This window comes from Tasmannia lanceolata, unplaced genomic scaffold, assembly GCF_043159265.1.
Source record: "Tasmannia lanceolata isolate RefF3 unplaced genomic scaffold, GAP_Taslan_0.1 ptg000006l, whole genome shotgun sequence".
Classification (NCBI taxonomy): Eukaryota; Viridiplantae; Streptophyta; class Magnoliopsida; order Canellales; family Winteraceae; genus Tasmannia; species Tasmannia lanceolata.
This window is the reverse complement of record NW_027518683.1, coordinates 10,340,497-10,358,513: the sequence shown is the minus strand read 5'-3', so window position 1 is coordinate 10,358,513 and position 18,017 is coordinate 10,340,497. Positions and strand designations below refer to the sequence as shown.

The window sequence follows — 18,017 nt, the reverse complement described above, 5'->3', positions numbered from 1 at the left end:
TAATTATACCTAAAGTGGGAGCTTGCGTTAGAGCACCATCATCATATGACATCACAGTTCCGTACTCAGCACGAGTGCAACTCAGGCACGTGCTGCTGGATTATAAACCATTAGTTGGATTCAAGGGTGTCAATTTTGGCTCGGGCTCGGAAGCTCGCTCGAGCTCGGCTCGAATCCTTAACGAGCCGAGCCGAGCCGAGCCCGAGTTAGGCCAGGCTCGGCTCATTAAGAATTTAATATATTTAAATATATATATTATATATTAATATATACACTAAAAGGGTTGTCTAGGGAGTGAAAGGGGGAGGCAAAATATGTCACTTCTTTTTTGGAACCCCATTTGTTACTTGGACCACCCCCCTAGTGTAAAAAGAGTAGTAAAAAAACACTAGATAGGGCTGTCCAGGGAAGATGAGGGGTGTAAAATTAATATAATTCGAGCTCGATAAGGCTCGCGAGCCTGGCCGAGCCTGGTTCGAGCCCGAGCCGAACTTTTGAGCTTAACGAGCCGAGCCGAGCCTGGCCAAGCTCGGCTCGGCTCGGCTCGTTTACACCCCTAGTTGGATTAATGCTCAAGGACAAATGCACTTTGGGCCTACATAAACAATTAGAAAGAAGCAGACAAAAATTAGAAAAAATAGGGTTTTACAAACATGAATTAGCATACTCAAGACCCTTTGTTTGAGTAGGCTAGGGGTGTCAGTTTGGGCTCGAGCTCCGCTCGCGAGCCTTACCGAGCTCGGGTTATATAAAGGGCAATGATATATTCACACCCCTCATCTTCCCTGGACAACCCTGTCTAGTGTAATTTGACTACTCTTTTTACACAACGGGGGGTGGTCCAAGTAACAAATTGGGTTCCAAAAAAGAAGTGACATATTTTGCCTCTCCCTTTCACTCCCTGGAATACCATTTTAGTGTATATATATATATATATATATATATATATATATATATATATAGAGAGAGAGAGAGAGAGAGAGAGAGATAGAGAGAGAGAGAGAGAGAGAACGGTTCCTACACATATGTGTAGAGAGTTCTCTACACACTAGCTTAAAATACAGTGGGGGCCCACATTGTTTGCGTGATCCAAGCCATCCATTTTAAAGGCCCTCACATAGATAGGGTGTCTACAAAAAATCAGATCCATAGGATTATCCCAACCCTACGATTTGTGGAGGTAAAATGGATGTCTTTAAACCTTCACAAATTAGTCCATTTTTTGCCTCTACAGTTCGAATGGTTAGGATGATCCTATGGATCTGATTTTTCATGGACACCCTATCTATGTGAGGGCCTTAAAAATGAATGGTTTGGATCACCCAAATAATGTGGCCCCCACTGTATTTTAAGCTAGTGTGTAGATAACTTATCTACACATATGAGTAGGAACCGTTTTCTCATATATATATATATATATATATATATATATATACGAATTTCTTAACGAGCCGAGCTTGGCCTAGCTCGGGCTCGGCTCTTTAAGATTAACGAGCCGGGCCAAGTTCGTTAAGGATTCGAGCTAAGCTTTTACCTAGCCGAGCTCGAGCGAGCTTCCGAGCCCAAACTGACACCCCTAGCCTACTCAAAAGGGTCTTGAGTATGCTAATACATGTGGGTAAGCTTAGATTAGGCTTCTCATAATATTACTCCCCTATAATTTCTCAAATTACCCGGACTTCTGAGTGCAAATGCTTTGTTTCCTTGACCAAAAAGTAAAGAAATTTCAACCAAGTACTTCTTTGCGTAATAAGACCGGAACTAATTTAATGTGCTGAGGATTCTTCTTGTTGTATTTTGAATTTTTCTCACTCCCTCCTTTTAATAGTAGCACCCAACACTTTTATTAAACACTCCCCGGGATCTGGTTCGATTTATGAATTTTTCCATGGAAAATGAATATTTTCAAACTCGTTTTTCATGGATTTTTTTCCAAAATCGAAAATTTCCCTTATTTTTCATGGAAAAATGCAAACCAACTAGGCTCGGGAAATCAACAGGGGGGGTGTGTGGATATCATTTTTGCGAAGAAGATGAATTGATTTGTAGAAACCCGCACGAAATGGTAAGCCGCCACCTTTGTCCTCTTTCCCTTATGACAATGTCATATTTCTAGATACACGACTCTCATGAGTCATGATATTTCTCATTCTTCATAGTCTAAATTTCTGGATAAGAATAAGAGAAATAGAAACCACATGCGAAATTTGTGGGCATGGAAGACTAGTCAATGAGAAAATCGGGACATAAATCCTATAAAAGGAGGCCCAACCCTCTTCGATTTTTCTCAAGACTGAGATTTGTGTAGTTATAGAGTGAAAAGGCTAGACGAAAATGGCCATGATAATCCGTTTTCTTTTGGTGGTAGGGGCTGTGTTAGGCCTCGTTTCATTGGCAGATGCAGTAGCGGGAACTGCGAGCTACTACACAGCACCTTATGTTCGTGAGTATATTCCCTTCAAATCAAACAATCTCTCCTTTCCATCTGGGGTTGTCACCATGAAATGGCATGCCCGGGTTTATTTTATCCTTAGATATCATAGACTTGCTATCCTCTGTTCACGTCAACCTTTGTTCTTGGATAATATATTACCAGAATCAAAATGGTGAAGACTGTGAAACAAACAATTACTCCAAAAGGCTTAGGTTAATTGTTTGTTTTACATGGTATAGAGTGATTGCCTCACAGCAGGTCCTAGTTTCAAAATCCAACAACTTCTTGATAATAAAAGGATGATGATAAATTCGCACCTCCTATAGAATAATTTGCACCCCTTCAGGGTGAATCGATGTGACAGACTTTTAATGCTTTTTCATGTTAAAGGGGTGCGAATTATCCTACAAGGGGTGCGGATTTATCATTTCCCTAATAAAAATCCACGTGAAAGGCCAACCCAAAAGTGGGGCCACACGTGAGAGGAAATTTCGATGTATAAATGACTAAGTAACACCAGCGCTAATAGCTTAAGCTTTAGGAGTTATTTGTTGGTTTCACAAATAGTGGGTAAGCTAACTCAATATAAACTTAGGGTAGTGATAAATCGACCCCCTATTTGTCTTTCTCTCTCCTCTGGAGTCTTGGATAAGCTGTTCAAAAGAATGGCAATCCTCATATGATAAGTTTAGGGGAGTGATAGATCGACCTCCAAATATCTTAAATCGACCCCCTATGTGTCTTTCTCTCTCCTTTGAGTTGAAGAGAGAAAGAGGAGAGAGATAGACACATAGGGGTCGATTTAAGATATATGGGGGTCGATTTATCACTCCCCTAAATTTATCATACGAGGATTGCCATTCTTTTGAACAGCTTATTCAAAACTCACTCTCTCTCTCTTTTGTTTATGATCGTTAGGGAGAAAACTATGTTATCTTTTTCTCCTAAGGAAATATGCTTATCTTAATAAATAAAAATCATACTATGCCCCGATCCACCAAAAATGGTTTTAGTTGTTTTCACTATACACATGGCAATAGGCGGATGAGCCATAGCTCAAAATATCAGTAATTGGAGGATCTCTAACCACTCCATCCACATGCAATTTTGTGTGCTGAATTTGGCTACAAACTACTGATTAGAGGGCTAAAATATTCCAATTGCCCAGGTTTTGGGGATACAACACATCCTTGGGTTCTAATAATATCACTCTGTTTATGAGGATGGCCTTAATTATGAGGCTGTTTTACCTCAGACGTAAGTGTGAGTGTGACACATGAACTCTGTACGAAAATCCTCAATCATCAATAAGTTGTAAAGCGATTCTGAAATGTAATTTTGACATCTTTTAGTCTAAGTAGTGAAAAATCCATTTTTTTAATCTCTTTCTCTCTCTCTCTCTCTCTCACACACACACACACACACACAAATAAATCTAGGCTGATTTCTGGGTCCCCTGTTACTTTTGGTATTTGGCTCCAACCTTGCTCATGGCAAAACTTTGTATTTTGACAGCTTCCTCGTGCTATGGTTTCCAAGACAATGGTGTTATAATCGCTGCTGCGAGTGATGTTATATGGGATAACAGGGCTGCGTGTGGGAGGAGGTACTCCATTAGGTGCACCGGTGCAACAAACCAAGGTGTGGCCCAACCATGCACGGGGACCAGCGTTGTAGTGACGATTGTTGACTATTGCCCTTCCGGATGCCGAGGAAGAACCATTGATTTATCTCAAGAAGCTTTCTCCACTATTGCCGATACTAACGCTGGCGTAATTCAAATTGACTATCAACAGTAAGTCACCATTAAACACAATTAGAAGTTCCTAACCATTTGATTAGTAACCTGCGATTGGACACTAATTTAAAGGTTATTGATAACTTTTTAAAAGAAAACCCATTGATCTGACAATTTGGGGGTGTTTGTTTGTAGGGTCTGAAGAGCTGTGGATGGAGAGGATTTTTCTGGCTGCTTTCAAGGGATACCAACCTTTAGCTTAAATAAAAACGGAACTGCTTTCAAGGGTTACCGACCTTGGCTTAAATAAGACGGTGGCCGTATTAATACTATCTTAATAAGGGTCATGTATTGCTATTTATCTTTAAGCTTCATGTATCCACTAGTTGCATGGATGTAAATGAGATGGATCAAAAAGATACCCAAACTTTTCTATAATACATGTATGATGTTATATGCATTTTGAGCTTAAATGAATAATACACACAACCAAGAGTGGCCATGCACCTAGAAATGGGGTTTCTAGGCCCGGCGAATGAAGGTAGTGAATGAAGGTAGACGGAAGTAATTGCTCTTATCAGTATTCTAATTAAATAATTAATTAAAAAATAGTTATTATACTTGAAAATGAAGGTAGGTGAAGAGAATTGAAGATGAATCTCTTCAGTCTTTCTCCCCTTTACCAATTAAGCTAGAATCCAAATTTCTTGAGCGCTTAAACAAAATACCTTTTAGGGGTTTTCAAGTTTTTTTTTTCTAGAAAAATCTATTTAGGGAGACACTTCCAAAATGGGATTTGGCTTGGGAAATAAAGACCGAAGTGGAATTAACTGAGGTGTGGTTCTCATAATCAGGCAATCAGCGACGCTAATTAATGTCGGTAAATCCTAAACTAAGTAACGAATTAGTTAGCGACGTACGGGAATAACCTTCACCGTCGTTCTGTTTATGAACGTCGGTGTAAATAGACTATTAGGGACGTTTTCGTAAAACGCCGGTATAAGAACGTCGGTAATAACTATTTTTCTTGTAGTGTCGTGGGACGTTTTCGTAAAACGCCGGTATAAGAACATCGGTAATAACTATTTTTCTTGTAGTGTCGTGCGAAGATCCTAGGAGGGGTGTGAATTTATCATTGCCGGAAAAAAAGGATAAAATCTTTTTAGGAATGATTGAATGAAGGGTGCCCTTGCAAAAAAAAACTTCAAGGGCGCCCTCATTGGTCAATTTCAGCAAAGTGCATTTATGATGGCATAAAAAAAAAGTGGGATTGTGCCCGAAAAATTGGAAAGTTCATTGAAGTTTGCTGAAATTGACCAATGACCGCGCCCTTCATTCTATCATTCCTCAAATCTTTGATTACATCGCTCTAAATTTCCATTCAGAAGAAACTTCAATTTTATGTTAACATCGCTCTACTGCATTAACTATAATAATTTCATTTCCATCAAATTCATGGAAAGAAAAATTTATCAAGAAAAAGTTTTTGTGAAAAAGGTTTTCCTTGCAATCCAAACAGGGCCTTAGGTCAAGATAAAATTTCGGACAGCAACAACAAAATAATAAACATTTTATAGGGAACGGAGACTGGACATAAATCTCATAAAAATTGGCCCATAAAAAAAGCTTGTAAACAGGGGCGGAGCTACATGTGGCATAAGGGGGGGCAGCTGCCCCTGCTGAGTTTGGCCAAATTTCTTAATAGGCCCAGCCCCAGGCCTGCCCCCCTTATGTGTAAATCCTGTATCTGCCACTGCTTGTAATCAGAGTCCTTCAGCTCTTCAAGCCTTGTAGAGAAGTGGTAAATAGGTTGCTCGGCTCTTCTAGATGGGTTAGCTTAGGGTTTTCATTCTAATCATTCCTCATCAGGATGGTGGCCACCATACTTTTTTTTTCCAAGGCAAAGATAACTATATAAAACGAGAAAAAGATTGCAGGTGCAAGTCAGCAGGGAAGGATTGCCCAACATAAAAGGAATCCCGCGAGTCCCCTAATTTGGCCAGTTGATCCCTACGGAAGATGAGGTGTTGTGAGGATCTAGGAGTGTTCACTAATTAAAGGCTCCCAAGTTCGCTTATCTGGGAAGGATAGGGAGGCTGTCCTAGGAATATGGACTAGAGAAAAGAAAAAGAGAAATGACATTTTCACCCTCTTTTCATCCCTGGGCCGCACCCACCCCAAAAAAAAAAAAAATCATCGTATTTTGCACAAATTACACCCTAATTTTCAAGGACATGTTGGTATTTTAATACAAAAGTGGCCCGTGTTAATATTTCTATAAAGTTGTTTTGTTTACAAAAAGAAGCCACTTTGGTTTTGAAAAATGAGTTTGCTCACTTCCTTCCAAAAACCGAATAGTCCCGTATTGGAAAGTGGAGAAAAGCTTTATGGTTTTATATAGCTTTTCACTTCTTTAGCTTTGTGAATGAGAAGAGGAGAAAGGGGGCCTACGCGCATGAGCCACCAAGTGAACCCCATGAGCTTTTTGTTATACCACACGCACGCTGCCCGGCTCGGCCGGCCGCGCATGTGAGTCAAGGTTTTTCCTTCCCCTGTATTTTAATTTTTGTTTCTGTCCGTCCGTTATTGACTAATAACGCTGACGTTATTAGTTAAGCTGGCGTACCTGGGTAAGTCGGCTTACTGGAATGTCGAATAACTGGGTAAAAAAATGCCGCCGTCATTTTATGAGTAACTGTGATGTTCCTGAACGTTGTGGCTGTTGGGATGGGACATTTCACATTTGTAACTTTTTTGAACGGCTCTTTTCTTAAATAACGTCTTTACTACATTAAAGGGTGTGTTGAACGGACACTTTTTGGCTTATAAAAAAAGGAAGTTCTCTGTGTTTTCTTCAAGAATAACAACAGATCAAAAAAAACCCTTTCAGAAGTTTACTGTTCTCTTTATGTTTTAGCTATCTTATTATAAACAGAGATTTCTTTCTTCTTCTTTTATTTTACGTATTTTGTTGAGCGATTGGAGTGTTCGGGTGGTTCGAATCTCTTTGATCGTGCAGTTCTTGGATATCAACGGTGCGTCGGGCTGTTGTATCATGGGGATGATTGCGGCCAGTAATCTGCTGCATCGGAATTAGTTTCCTCAGAGGCGCAAATTCACCTTAAAGAGAGCGACATAGTCCGTGCCTCATCTCGCCGCATCGGAAAATGTTTCACTAACATTGTTTGTTTGTTTTTCTGTTCCTCAACAGAAATCTGGTAAGTCGTATTATCCCCTAAATCCATAACAGGACATGCATCTCGAGATATAACATAAGAGGAATCACCTTTCACCTCCAATTTACCTTCCATATGCTTCCTAAAAATGATCATGTCCCCACCTTGCCAATCAAAAAACAAAAAATGGATCATGCTACCTGCATCCATGTAATCACTTCTTTGGGATAAGATTACAACGTGCAACGGTCCCGTTCAAAACTTTATCGCAATGCCAACGGTTGAAAAACATAATAGCTTTCGAAAATATCAACACCTTTGGGCTGAAGAGATCTTCTAGGCCGTTAGACTTTCTTCAATTGCATGTGCCGTCTTGAATTGAGCCAACTAAGGCTTTCCTTTGGGCCAACCACTACCCGCTATAATCCAAAACGCAATTTCCTAACATGATTTGGAAAGTTCTTTAGTTTCCGTGAATGGACTACTTTGATGGGGAACCTTGGCCTCTGTGGAGTCTGTTAAGCCAATGGGACAGTGCCCACCATATTGTTGGTATGAATTTTTCTTTCAAGAATCATTGCCGCGAAAAAAAAAAGGAAGTACATGAGGACCTGTTTTGATTGCAAGAAAGACATTTTTGACGGAAAATGTCTTCTTGGAAAAAAATTTCTTTACATAATAAACAGAGGAAATAATATGATTACATAAAAAGTTAAAGTAAAGTTTTGTTAAAGTTATCTTTTTTCATGTGTTAAAAAAGCAGATATTTCACTAAGGCAATTTCGCGGCTGGCTTTTGCATGGTAGAACAGCCACGTCAGATGAATGGAATGAATAAGACAAGACCTGCAAAAAGTTAATCTGTGTGGCGATTCTCACATGCTAAAGCCAGCTGCGAAATTGCTTTTCCCGAAATTACCTAGCAAGTTCCTTTTACAAATATTTTTCCTTTCCAAACTTTTCCAAAAAATTCCTGGAATCCAAACATGGCCTTGGAAGTTAGATGGGTTTGGTTGGTTTTTATTTTCCGGTTTTTGTTCAGGTTTTCCCTGTCCGCGTGTATCTCCTCCCAAAATTAGATATGTAACAACACACCCTCCTGTACGCCCTCTCTCTCTAACTACCTCCACGTTCTTTCTCCCTTACTCCACAAACCGTCCCATTTCTTCTCATTCATTTAAACTTCCTGGATCCATACCTCTCTCCATCACAATTAACAATTTTAATTATTCTTAACCCACATTGCTTTCTGTTTTCCTTTTGCCTTCACCTATCTTTCAAAATAATCATAGAACAATTGCACCATTGACACCTTTTTTTTTACATGGGTCTTGTAAGATTTGCAAGCAGAGGTACTTAGTCTCATCTCTTCAAAGAAAGGAGTTCCAGGTATGTTTCCCAATCTACTCTATATTCCCCTAAAAATGCATTTACTATGTCAAGAATAATCCCATGTAACCACCAGCACCGACTACACCAAAATTGTGGTATAACGATAAAACCTACCGGATCATTATCCAATGTTCATCACATGAAGCTACCGCTACTTGAAATCCATTAGGTGCAACACCCATGTGATAACTCTTCCATCATTCCCATTAAAAAAAAAAAACATCTTCCATCATTTTTATTGTAAATCCATTGTATGTTATTACACTAGATCATTCCTCTATATTACATAAAAAGAGGACTACCTCTAAAGGTTTTGTTATCTTTCTTTTTTTCTCAGTTTAGCAAGTGATTAAGGAAGAGAAGAAGAAGAAGAAGAAGAAGAAGAAGAAGAAATGTCTTCCCAACCAGACAAGTACACTCCGAGGACGATCCTTATAACGGGTGCGGCCGGTTTCATCGCCTCACATGTCACCAATAGGCTAATTAGAAACTATCCTGATTACAAGATCATCGCTCTCGACAAGCTCGATTACTGCTCAAGCCTAATGAACCTCTTTCCTGCAAGATCCTCCCCCAACTTCAAGTTCATCAAGGGCAACATTGCGAGTGCTGACCTTATCAATTACCTCCTTGTTGAGGAGGACATTGACACCATAATGCACTTTGCTGCCCAGACCCATGTGGACAATTCATTTGGGAATTCCTTCGAATTCACCAACAATAACATCTATGGGACCCATGTGCTCCTTGAGGCCTGCAAGGTCACCCGTCAAATTGAGCGATTCATCCACGTCAGCACCGATGAGGTGTACGGTGAGACCGACATTGACACTGACGTGGGCAGCCCTGAGGCTTCCCAGCTCCTCCCCACCAATCCTTACTCCGCCACAAAGGCCGGGGCCGAGATGCTTGTCATGGCCTACCGGCAATCATATGGGCTCCCCACGATCACAACTCGTGGTAACAATGTGTATGGTCCCAACCAATTCCCAGAGAAACTAATCCCAAAATTCATCTTACTAGCAATGCAAGGAGCCCCTTTGCCTATCCATGGGGATGGATCAAATGTAAGGAGCTACCTATACTGCGAGGATGTAGCAGAGGCCTTTGAGGTGATCCTCCATTGTGGAGTGATTGGAAGTGTATACAATATTGGAACGAAGAGGGAGCGGCGAGTACTCGATGTGGCTGAGGATGTTTGTAAGCTTTTCAAGCAAGATGCGAGCAAAGTGATAAAATTCGTCGAAAATCGGCCTTTCAATGACCAACGTTACTTCTTGGATGATCAGAAGCTTAAGAAGTTGGGATGGGAAGAGAGGACTCCTTGGGAAGAAGGACTAAGAATGACAATAGACTGGTATACTAAGAATCCAGATTGGTGGGGCGATGTTTCCGGTGCGCTTCTCCCTCATCCGCGAATGTCGTCGGTGGGGAATGCCTATGACGAATCATGCTTCATAGAGTGCCAAAAATGGGCAAGTGGTGTCACCGGAAAGGATTCGAGATTGAAGTTTTTGATCTATGGGAGGAAAGGGTGGATAGGAGGGCTACTAGGGAAGCTTTGTAAAGAAAGGAGGATAGAATTCGAGTTTGGGAGAGGGAGGTTGCAAGATAGGAGAGCAATTTTGGAGGATATAAGAAAGGTGAGGCCTACACATGTATTTAATGGGGCGGGTGTGACTGGTAGGCCTAATGTAGATTGGTGTGAATCACATAAGGTAGAGACGATTCGGACGAATGTGGTTGGAACACTTACTTTGGCAGATGTTTGCAAGGAGAAAGGGCTTTTGGTTGTGAATTTTGCTACTGGTTGCATATTTGAGTATGATACAGAACACCCTGAAGGATCCGGGGTTGGGTTCAAGGAGGAAGACAAGCCAAATTTCATTGGCTCTTTCTATTCCAAGACCAAGGCCATGGTAAGCAATTATAGTTCTAGGCTTCCATCTAGTTTTCTTAATATTGTTTTTTACATGCATACATACATACAAATAAATTGCTTATGACTAAATCATCGAAATGATCTTGCATCACAATAATCTGATCTTCTAAAGTCTTATCAGTGGCCGACTTGCAGAATGTCAAGAGAAGTTATGGGCAGTGGTTCACAAAATAGCCCATTAATCAAACAGTCTGGATGATTCAAACTGTGAGGTTTTTTTGTCATGAGGTACATGATAGGTCATACCTCTTGACAAATCTTCTACCAAATCTTGTAGATAACTCTGGTTCCTATATATAACTATGGTTCTACTCAACTCAACTAAGCCTTTGTCCTATATATGACTATGGTTACTATAGTAAAATCTATTTTGTCCCCCATTTGGGTTTTTAAGCTATAATGGAGGTCAAGACTCAAGATCATTACCCATAAAAAAAAAAGAAGATCATTATAGTTATTTGGACCTAATTCTCAAAATCTAAGAAGATACAACTATATTAAGTGTTGTCTTGAATGGTTATTTGGGCTGTTTCTTCATTCCCCATTTTGCTAGACTATCATTATATTTGTGTGTATCAAGATTTTGTTGTTTTTCACCATATGATGAAGTTTTCTACACCTAATTGGATTGTTATAAAATCCCTTCTTTCCTGGTTGGAGAAAATGAACCAGAAGAATTGGATGTTTTTTGTAAAATGCTGTTAGTAGTATGGCATATGTATTTTTCTACGCATGTAAATATTTTTATATCCATGCATAATTTCAAGTATTATTACTCTACGATATTAACTGCAAAGGCATGGCTTGGTAATGATCCAGGTAGAGGAGCTTCTGAGAGAATTCGACAATCTCTGCACCCTCAGAGTCAGGATGCCGATTTCATCGGACTTGAGCAATCCTCGGAACTTCATCACCAAAATCAGCCGCTACAACAAAGTCGTAAACATACCGAATAGCATGACGGTGCTGGATGAGCTCTTACCGATCTCCATAGAGATGGCAAAAAGAAATTGCAGGGGGATCTGGAACTTCACCAATCCAGGTGTAATTAGCCACAATGAAATTTTAGAAATGTATAGAGATTACATAGACACTGGGTTCAAATGGGTCAACTTCAATTTGGAAGAACAGGCAAAGGTGATAGTGGCTCCGAGAAGTAACAATGAATTGGATGCTTCAAAGCTCCAAAAGGAGTTCCCAGATCTTCTTTCGATCAAAGACTCCATCATCAAGTATGTTTTTGAACCCAATAGGAGGACTTGACCTTGTTTGGCTAAGGCAGTATTGATGGATTGGATCATGGACAGTTTTAGAATTGAATGAGTTGTTTTACTTCTTGATTTTACTTCTAGATTTTAACATCGATATCGTTGTTTTACTTCTAGATTTTTCTGAAATCAGAACTGATTTGACATGGCCTATATCACTTGTAAGGTTTGGCTCTTTTGTCATTTCTCTGTTATTTAATTGGGTTTTTTGTTGTACCTTGGGGTATGTAGAAATTGACAGTTTTAGAATTGAATGAGTACCTGGGTAGGTATTGGAATTGAACCATATGGGATGAGCCAAGAATGAAGATCACAAGCAAGTGTGAAATTAACGAACTAAGAAAAGGCAAGTCACTTAAAGTTCTATATTAAGACACTGAGAATCCACGTTTTGCTTTGGAAAAAAGCATTGACCCTGATTTGGCTTTTCTTTATTATAAGTATCACTAACAAAGCTTTTGTATGTTTCATATATATAATTGTCTTAATACCCTAAAAACCTAAGTTTATTAAAGTGTTCATGAAATCAGTAAATACATGCCTATTATGTATTACTCCCCCAAAAATTTATGGGAGGATGAACCATCATTTTGATTCAAAATGTGAGGAATGTCAACACGCAAAAAGACCCATTGTAAATATGTCATTTATCTGATTTCAGGCTGAACAAAGTGAACACATAGTTCTTTGACAACACGTGGTAATCCACCTCTATGTGTTTAGTCCGCACATGAAAAATTGGGTTACTAGCCATGTGAGAAGCCCTAGCATTACCACAATAAAGAACAATGGGAAACAAAAGAGGGAAAAATAAAATTATATGAATTTTATCACCTCTCCACTCTTAATGCAATCACTAATAGAAAGAAACTTTATTCACTACTCATACCTAGAAGCACAAACAATTTGGCTGACTGCCTAGCCAAATCAGGACTCAGGCGCATCTCGCACCTCATTTTATACAGGGCAATCTTTAACACCTATAGTGTACTTGTAATCCTTTAATTTTAACGAAGTCGGTGTCTTTATAAAAAAGAAAGAAACCCTCTTCCATATATATATATATATATATATATATATATATATATATATATATATATATATAGAGGAATAAGATTGTACGCTCGACCGTACCTAAAGTTAGGTACGGTAGAGTGCCAAATCACATGGGTCCCACATTTTGGGTGAGCATCTAAACCATTCATTTGCAAGGCCCCATCATAGATAGGGTGCATACCAAAAATCAGCTCCATAGGATCATCCTAACCCATCCATTTGTGGAGGCCAAAATGGACAGACAGTGTTTGTCCACAAATCTGCCCATTTTGGCCTCCAGTTTTGGAGGGGTTAGGATGATTCAATGGTGCTGATTTTTGGTATGCACCCTATCTATGATGGGGCCTTGCAAATGAATGGTTTAGATGCCCACCAAAAATGGGGGACCCATGTGATTTGGCACTCTACCGTACCTAACTTTAGGTACGGTCGAGTGTACAATCCTTTTCCTCATATATATATATATATATATGAGAAAACGGTTCCTACACACATGTGTAGATAAGTTATCTACACACTAGCTTAAAATACAGTGGGGGCTACATTATTTGGGTGATCCAAACCATTCATTTTTAAGGCCCTCACATAGATAGGGTGTCCACAAAAAATCAGATCCAGAGGATCATCCTAACCACTCGAACTGTGGAGGCAAAAATTGGACTAATTTGTGAAGGTTTAAAGACATCCATTTTACCTCCACAAATCGTAGGGTTGGGATGATCCTATCGATTTGATTTTTTGTAAACACCCTATCTATGTGAGGGCCTTAAAAATGAATGGTTTGGATCACCCAAATAATGTGGCCCCCACTGTATTTTAAGCTAGTGTGTAGATAACTTATCTACACATATGTGTAGGAACCGTTTTCTCATATATATATATATGGGAAAAAGGTTTCTAAGGTATCGCTCACCGTGAGCAGCCCTCTAGATACCCCATTTCCCATAGTTGGTTGAGTCATCCAACCCATTGGTTATGTAGGTTATAGGTAGGATTAGGGTTATGGGTTATGGTTATGGTTATGATTAGTGGAGGTATTCAAATGGATGGCTGCAAATTAAACTTCTATAAATCGAATGGTTAGGATTATGGTATGGAGGTGGTTTCATAGGGACACCCTATCTATGTGAGGTCTTATAGAATGAATCGGTACGATGAGTCAAACAACATGCAGGTGGTGTTTATAGAGGGCTGCTCACGGTGAGGTATAGCGCAGAAAACGTTTCCCCTATACATACATACATATATATATATATATATATATAGAGAGAGAGAGAGAGAGAGGAAAAGGATTGTACGCTCTAGCGTACCAAGCTCATGGTACGCTCGAGTGCCCAATCACATATGGGCCCACTTTGTTAGGATGATACAAAGCATTCATTTGAAAGGCCTTATCATAGATAGGGTGTGTACCAAAAATCAGCTCCATAGGATCATCCTAACCCATCCATTTGTGGAGGGCAAAATGGACAGACCACACCCTCTCTATGATAGGGCCTTGCAAATGAATGCTTTGGATCACCAAAAAAAATGTGGGACCCATGTGATTGGGGCACTCGAGCGTACCATAAGCTTGGTACGCTCGAGCATATATATTCTAGTAAAAAACCGACAAAGAACTGTACGGACCACGTCATAGGTTGATCCAAACCGTCCATGTGATGGAACACAACATCAATACATGGTGCCCGTAAAATCATTTCCATAGGCTGATCCTAGCCCTCCAATCTATAAAGGTTTCCATAATTCCTCTTAAATCGGATGGTTAAGATCACCCTATAGATTTTTTTATTAAAAACCCATAAAGGAGGGGGGTAAGATTGAAATTATGTGGCTTTAATGGGTGCCTTTGTTAAAAAGAATAAAGGAGGGGGTAGGATTGAAAATATGTGAGTTGAATGGGTGCATTTGTTAAAAAAAGTGATGTGTAATTCTCATAGAATTTTGAAAAAATTCAAAAAATTCTCTTCTTTTCTCTTCTGCTATATATATATATATATATATATATATATATATATAGAGAGAGAGAGAGAGAGAGAGAGAGAGAGAACTGTTGGTGCGCTTAAGCTCACCATTTTTTTGGTGCGCTTAAGTTGTTATAACGCCTCCCATTTGTTTAAATGTTTGGGTCCCGCTTAAGCGCACCAATAGGAGGCGTTATAACAACTTAAGCGCACCAAAAAAATGGTGTGTTTAAGCTCACCAACAGTTTTCTCATATATATATATATATATATATATATATATATATATATATATAGAGAGAGAGAGAGAGAGAGAGAGAGAGAAAACGGTTCATACACATATGTGTAGATAAGTTATCTACACACTAGCTTAAAATACAGTGGGGGCCACATTATTTGGGTGTCCAAACCATTCATTTTTAAGGCCCTCACATAGATAGGGTGTCCACAAAAAATCAGATCCATAGGATCATCCTAACCATTCGAACTGTGGAGGCAAAAAATGGACTAATTTGTGAAGGTTTAAAGACATCCATTTTACCTCCACAAATCGTAGGGTTGGGATGATCCTATGGATCTGATTTTTTGTAGACACCCTATCTATGTGAGGGCCTTTAAAATGGATGGCTTGGATCACCCAAACAATGTGGGCCTCCACTGTATTTTAAGCTAGTGTGTAGAGAACTCTCTACACATATGTGTAGGAACCGTTCTCTCATATATATATATATATATATATATATGAGGAAAAGGATTGTACACTCGACCGTACCTAAAGTTAGGTACGGTAGAGTGCCAAATCACATGGGTCCCCCATTTTTGGTGGGCATCTAAATCATTCATTTGCAAGGCCCCATCATAGATAGGGTGCATACCAAAAATCAGCACCATTGAATCATCCTAACCCCTCCAAAACTGGAGGCCAAAATGGGCAGATTTGTGGACAAACACTGTCTGTCCATTTTGGCCTCCACAAATGGATGGGTTAGGATGATCCTATGAAGCTGATTTTTGGTGTGCACCCTATCTATGATGGGGCCTTGCAAATGAAGGGTTTAGATGCTCACCAAAAATGTGGGACCCATGTGATTTGGCACTCTACCGTACCTAACTTTAGGTACGGTCGAGCGTACAATCTTATTCCTCATATATATATATATATATATATATATATATATATATATATATATATATATATATATATATATATATATATATATATATTAATTGTCTTTGTAAGTCTCTTCTAGATTATTCTTTCTCTAATTCTAAGCTTATTTTCAAGCTTGGGAACTCAGTCAATTACAGTCAACTCAATTGAGTCGAGCTGGTAGCTCAATAGAAGAGAAAGAATGTGGTGCTACAAGGATTAAGCATCAGAGTTGGTTGATGGTTAAGGGATTAATCCTCATTAACTCATGTGGTCCATAAGCCCCTTACAAATCATTTATGGAGCTACGCTTTCAAGCACCACCCACCTTCATCGCTTTCATGCATCTTGCCTGTGTTAAAACAACTTGAGCACAGTGAGTTACATGTGACTCAGTTTTTTTCCAAAAAGAGAAACCATTAATGAGGAAATAAGAATTAAAAGTACACTTGAATTACACGTGAATGTTACATCCTAAATTTACATGCTTGTGCACTTTTCCGGGAAGGCTAGTATTTTTAGCACACCACATCTCCATGGTTGGGTCTGGATAAACAGTCAGGATGATGTTAAAGTCATGTGAGTTATACATGACTTTTAGGATGGTGTTCACAAGAAGTGGTGTCAAATACACCTTAGTCCTTTTAAAGACCTTATTTTAGTCATAACAAAGCATTTAGAGAGTCATCCCTAGTCCTTTTACAAGAGAAACCGAAATAAAATCTAACTCTATCTCCTAAGTTGTCGTTAACTGCTCAATACGCACATATCGTCTACTTCTTCTAGTCAGGAACCCTCAATCAGATAAAGCTATTGTGTCTTGCAGTTTTGTCCTAGAGAGAACCTTTCACCACAATTTATAGAACAAAGCCTCTTGTACTACACCTACATGTGGATAACTTCCACTTTATTAGATAAGATAAAGAGAAACTGAAATAAAATTTATAAGATGTCACTAACTGAATATGCATGTATCATCCGCCTCTGAACTCCAATCAGTTAAAGAGCTTATTCAGAGTCCATTAGTTGACTCAGAACTCGACTTAGTCAACTTGACTCACTGGATAACAAAAGCACGTTGTGGAGGTTTTGACTTAAATTATAGAAAACTTCTCATATCAGAGGGTTAGGATCATCCTATGGAGATGATTTTTGGGACTCGACATATCAATGTGGGGCTCAACAGATGAATAGGTTGGATAACCCAATTCTCATTGTGTTGGCCCTACTGCATTTTTTGCTCGCGCAGAGAGAGAGAGAGAGAGAGAGAGAGAGAGAGAGAGAGAGAGAGAGAGAGAGAGAGATTTGTCTTTACAAGGAAGCATTTTTTTTTACCTATACAAGGGGATTTTTGTTTTTATTAGCATATGACGCCACCTTGTAAACAACTCAACAAGGTCTCACCTTTCCAATAGTATAAGACAAACACATAGGCACAAACATACATCACCATAATTTGACTACTCTAATCTCTTACCCAAGCGCAAGCCTATTTCCTATTGGGCAAAAACTCAACAGGGTAGACATTTGAAAAGCATGCCAATCCATCCAAATGCGGTCCAAAGCACCCAACCTACCCATCATATAAAACAAAAAATTACACAATAATTTCAAAAGTTTAGACCTAATCAAATTAAAGTATCGTGTACTTTTCTAACAAACAACCTAAAAATAAAACAATGAAGTCACTAATAAAGGCATGGTTAAGGAATTGGACTTTTATATACATAGGAGGGGACTAGGACAAAAGTTGGGGTTATGTCACACCCATGAACCGCCTCCCATCTCAACTGCCCTCGCGACCCAATTTAATATTCTCTCAAAAACAGATCACAAAACCTAAAAACATTCACAAAACTCTCCTCTCATAAATCAACCCCACACTACATCCATTAGTAC

The 18,017-nt window shown here is 39.2% G+C and overlaps 2 protein-coding genes across 2 annotated transcripts; both read left to right on the top strand.

Moving 5' to 3' along the window:
- Window positions 1-2,280: 2,280 nt before the first annotated feature.
- Window positions 2,281-4,632, top strand: LOC143878345 (EG45-like domain containing protein). The gene is made up of 3 exons (XM_077380645.1): window positions 2,281-2,443; window positions 3,950-4,229; window positions 4,368-4,632. Exons 1-3 carry the CDS (start codon window positions 2,335-2,337, stop codon window positions 4,372-4,374), a joined length of 396 nt encoding a protein of 131 aa, XP_077236760.1. The 5' UTR covers window positions 2,281-2,334; the 3' UTR covers window positions 4,375-4,632.
- A 3,858-nt stretch (window positions 4,633-8,490) lies between these two features.
- LOC143878344 (trifunctional UDP-glucose 4,6-dehydratase/UDP-4-keto-6-deoxy-D-glucose 3,5-epimerase/UDP-4-keto-L-rhamnose-reductase RHM3-like) lies at window positions 8,491-12,198 on the top strand. Its single transcript, XM_077380644.1, has 3 exons — window positions 8,491-8,736; window positions 9,077-10,658; window positions 11,501-12,198. Exons 2-3 carry the CDS (start codon window positions 9,132-9,134, stop codon window positions 11,942-11,944), a joined length of 1,971 nt encoding a protein of 656 aa, XP_077236759.1. The 5' UTR covers window positions 8,491-8,736; window positions 9,077-9,131; the 3' UTR covers window positions 11,945-12,198.
- Window positions 12,199-18,017: the final 5,819 nt, after the last annotated feature.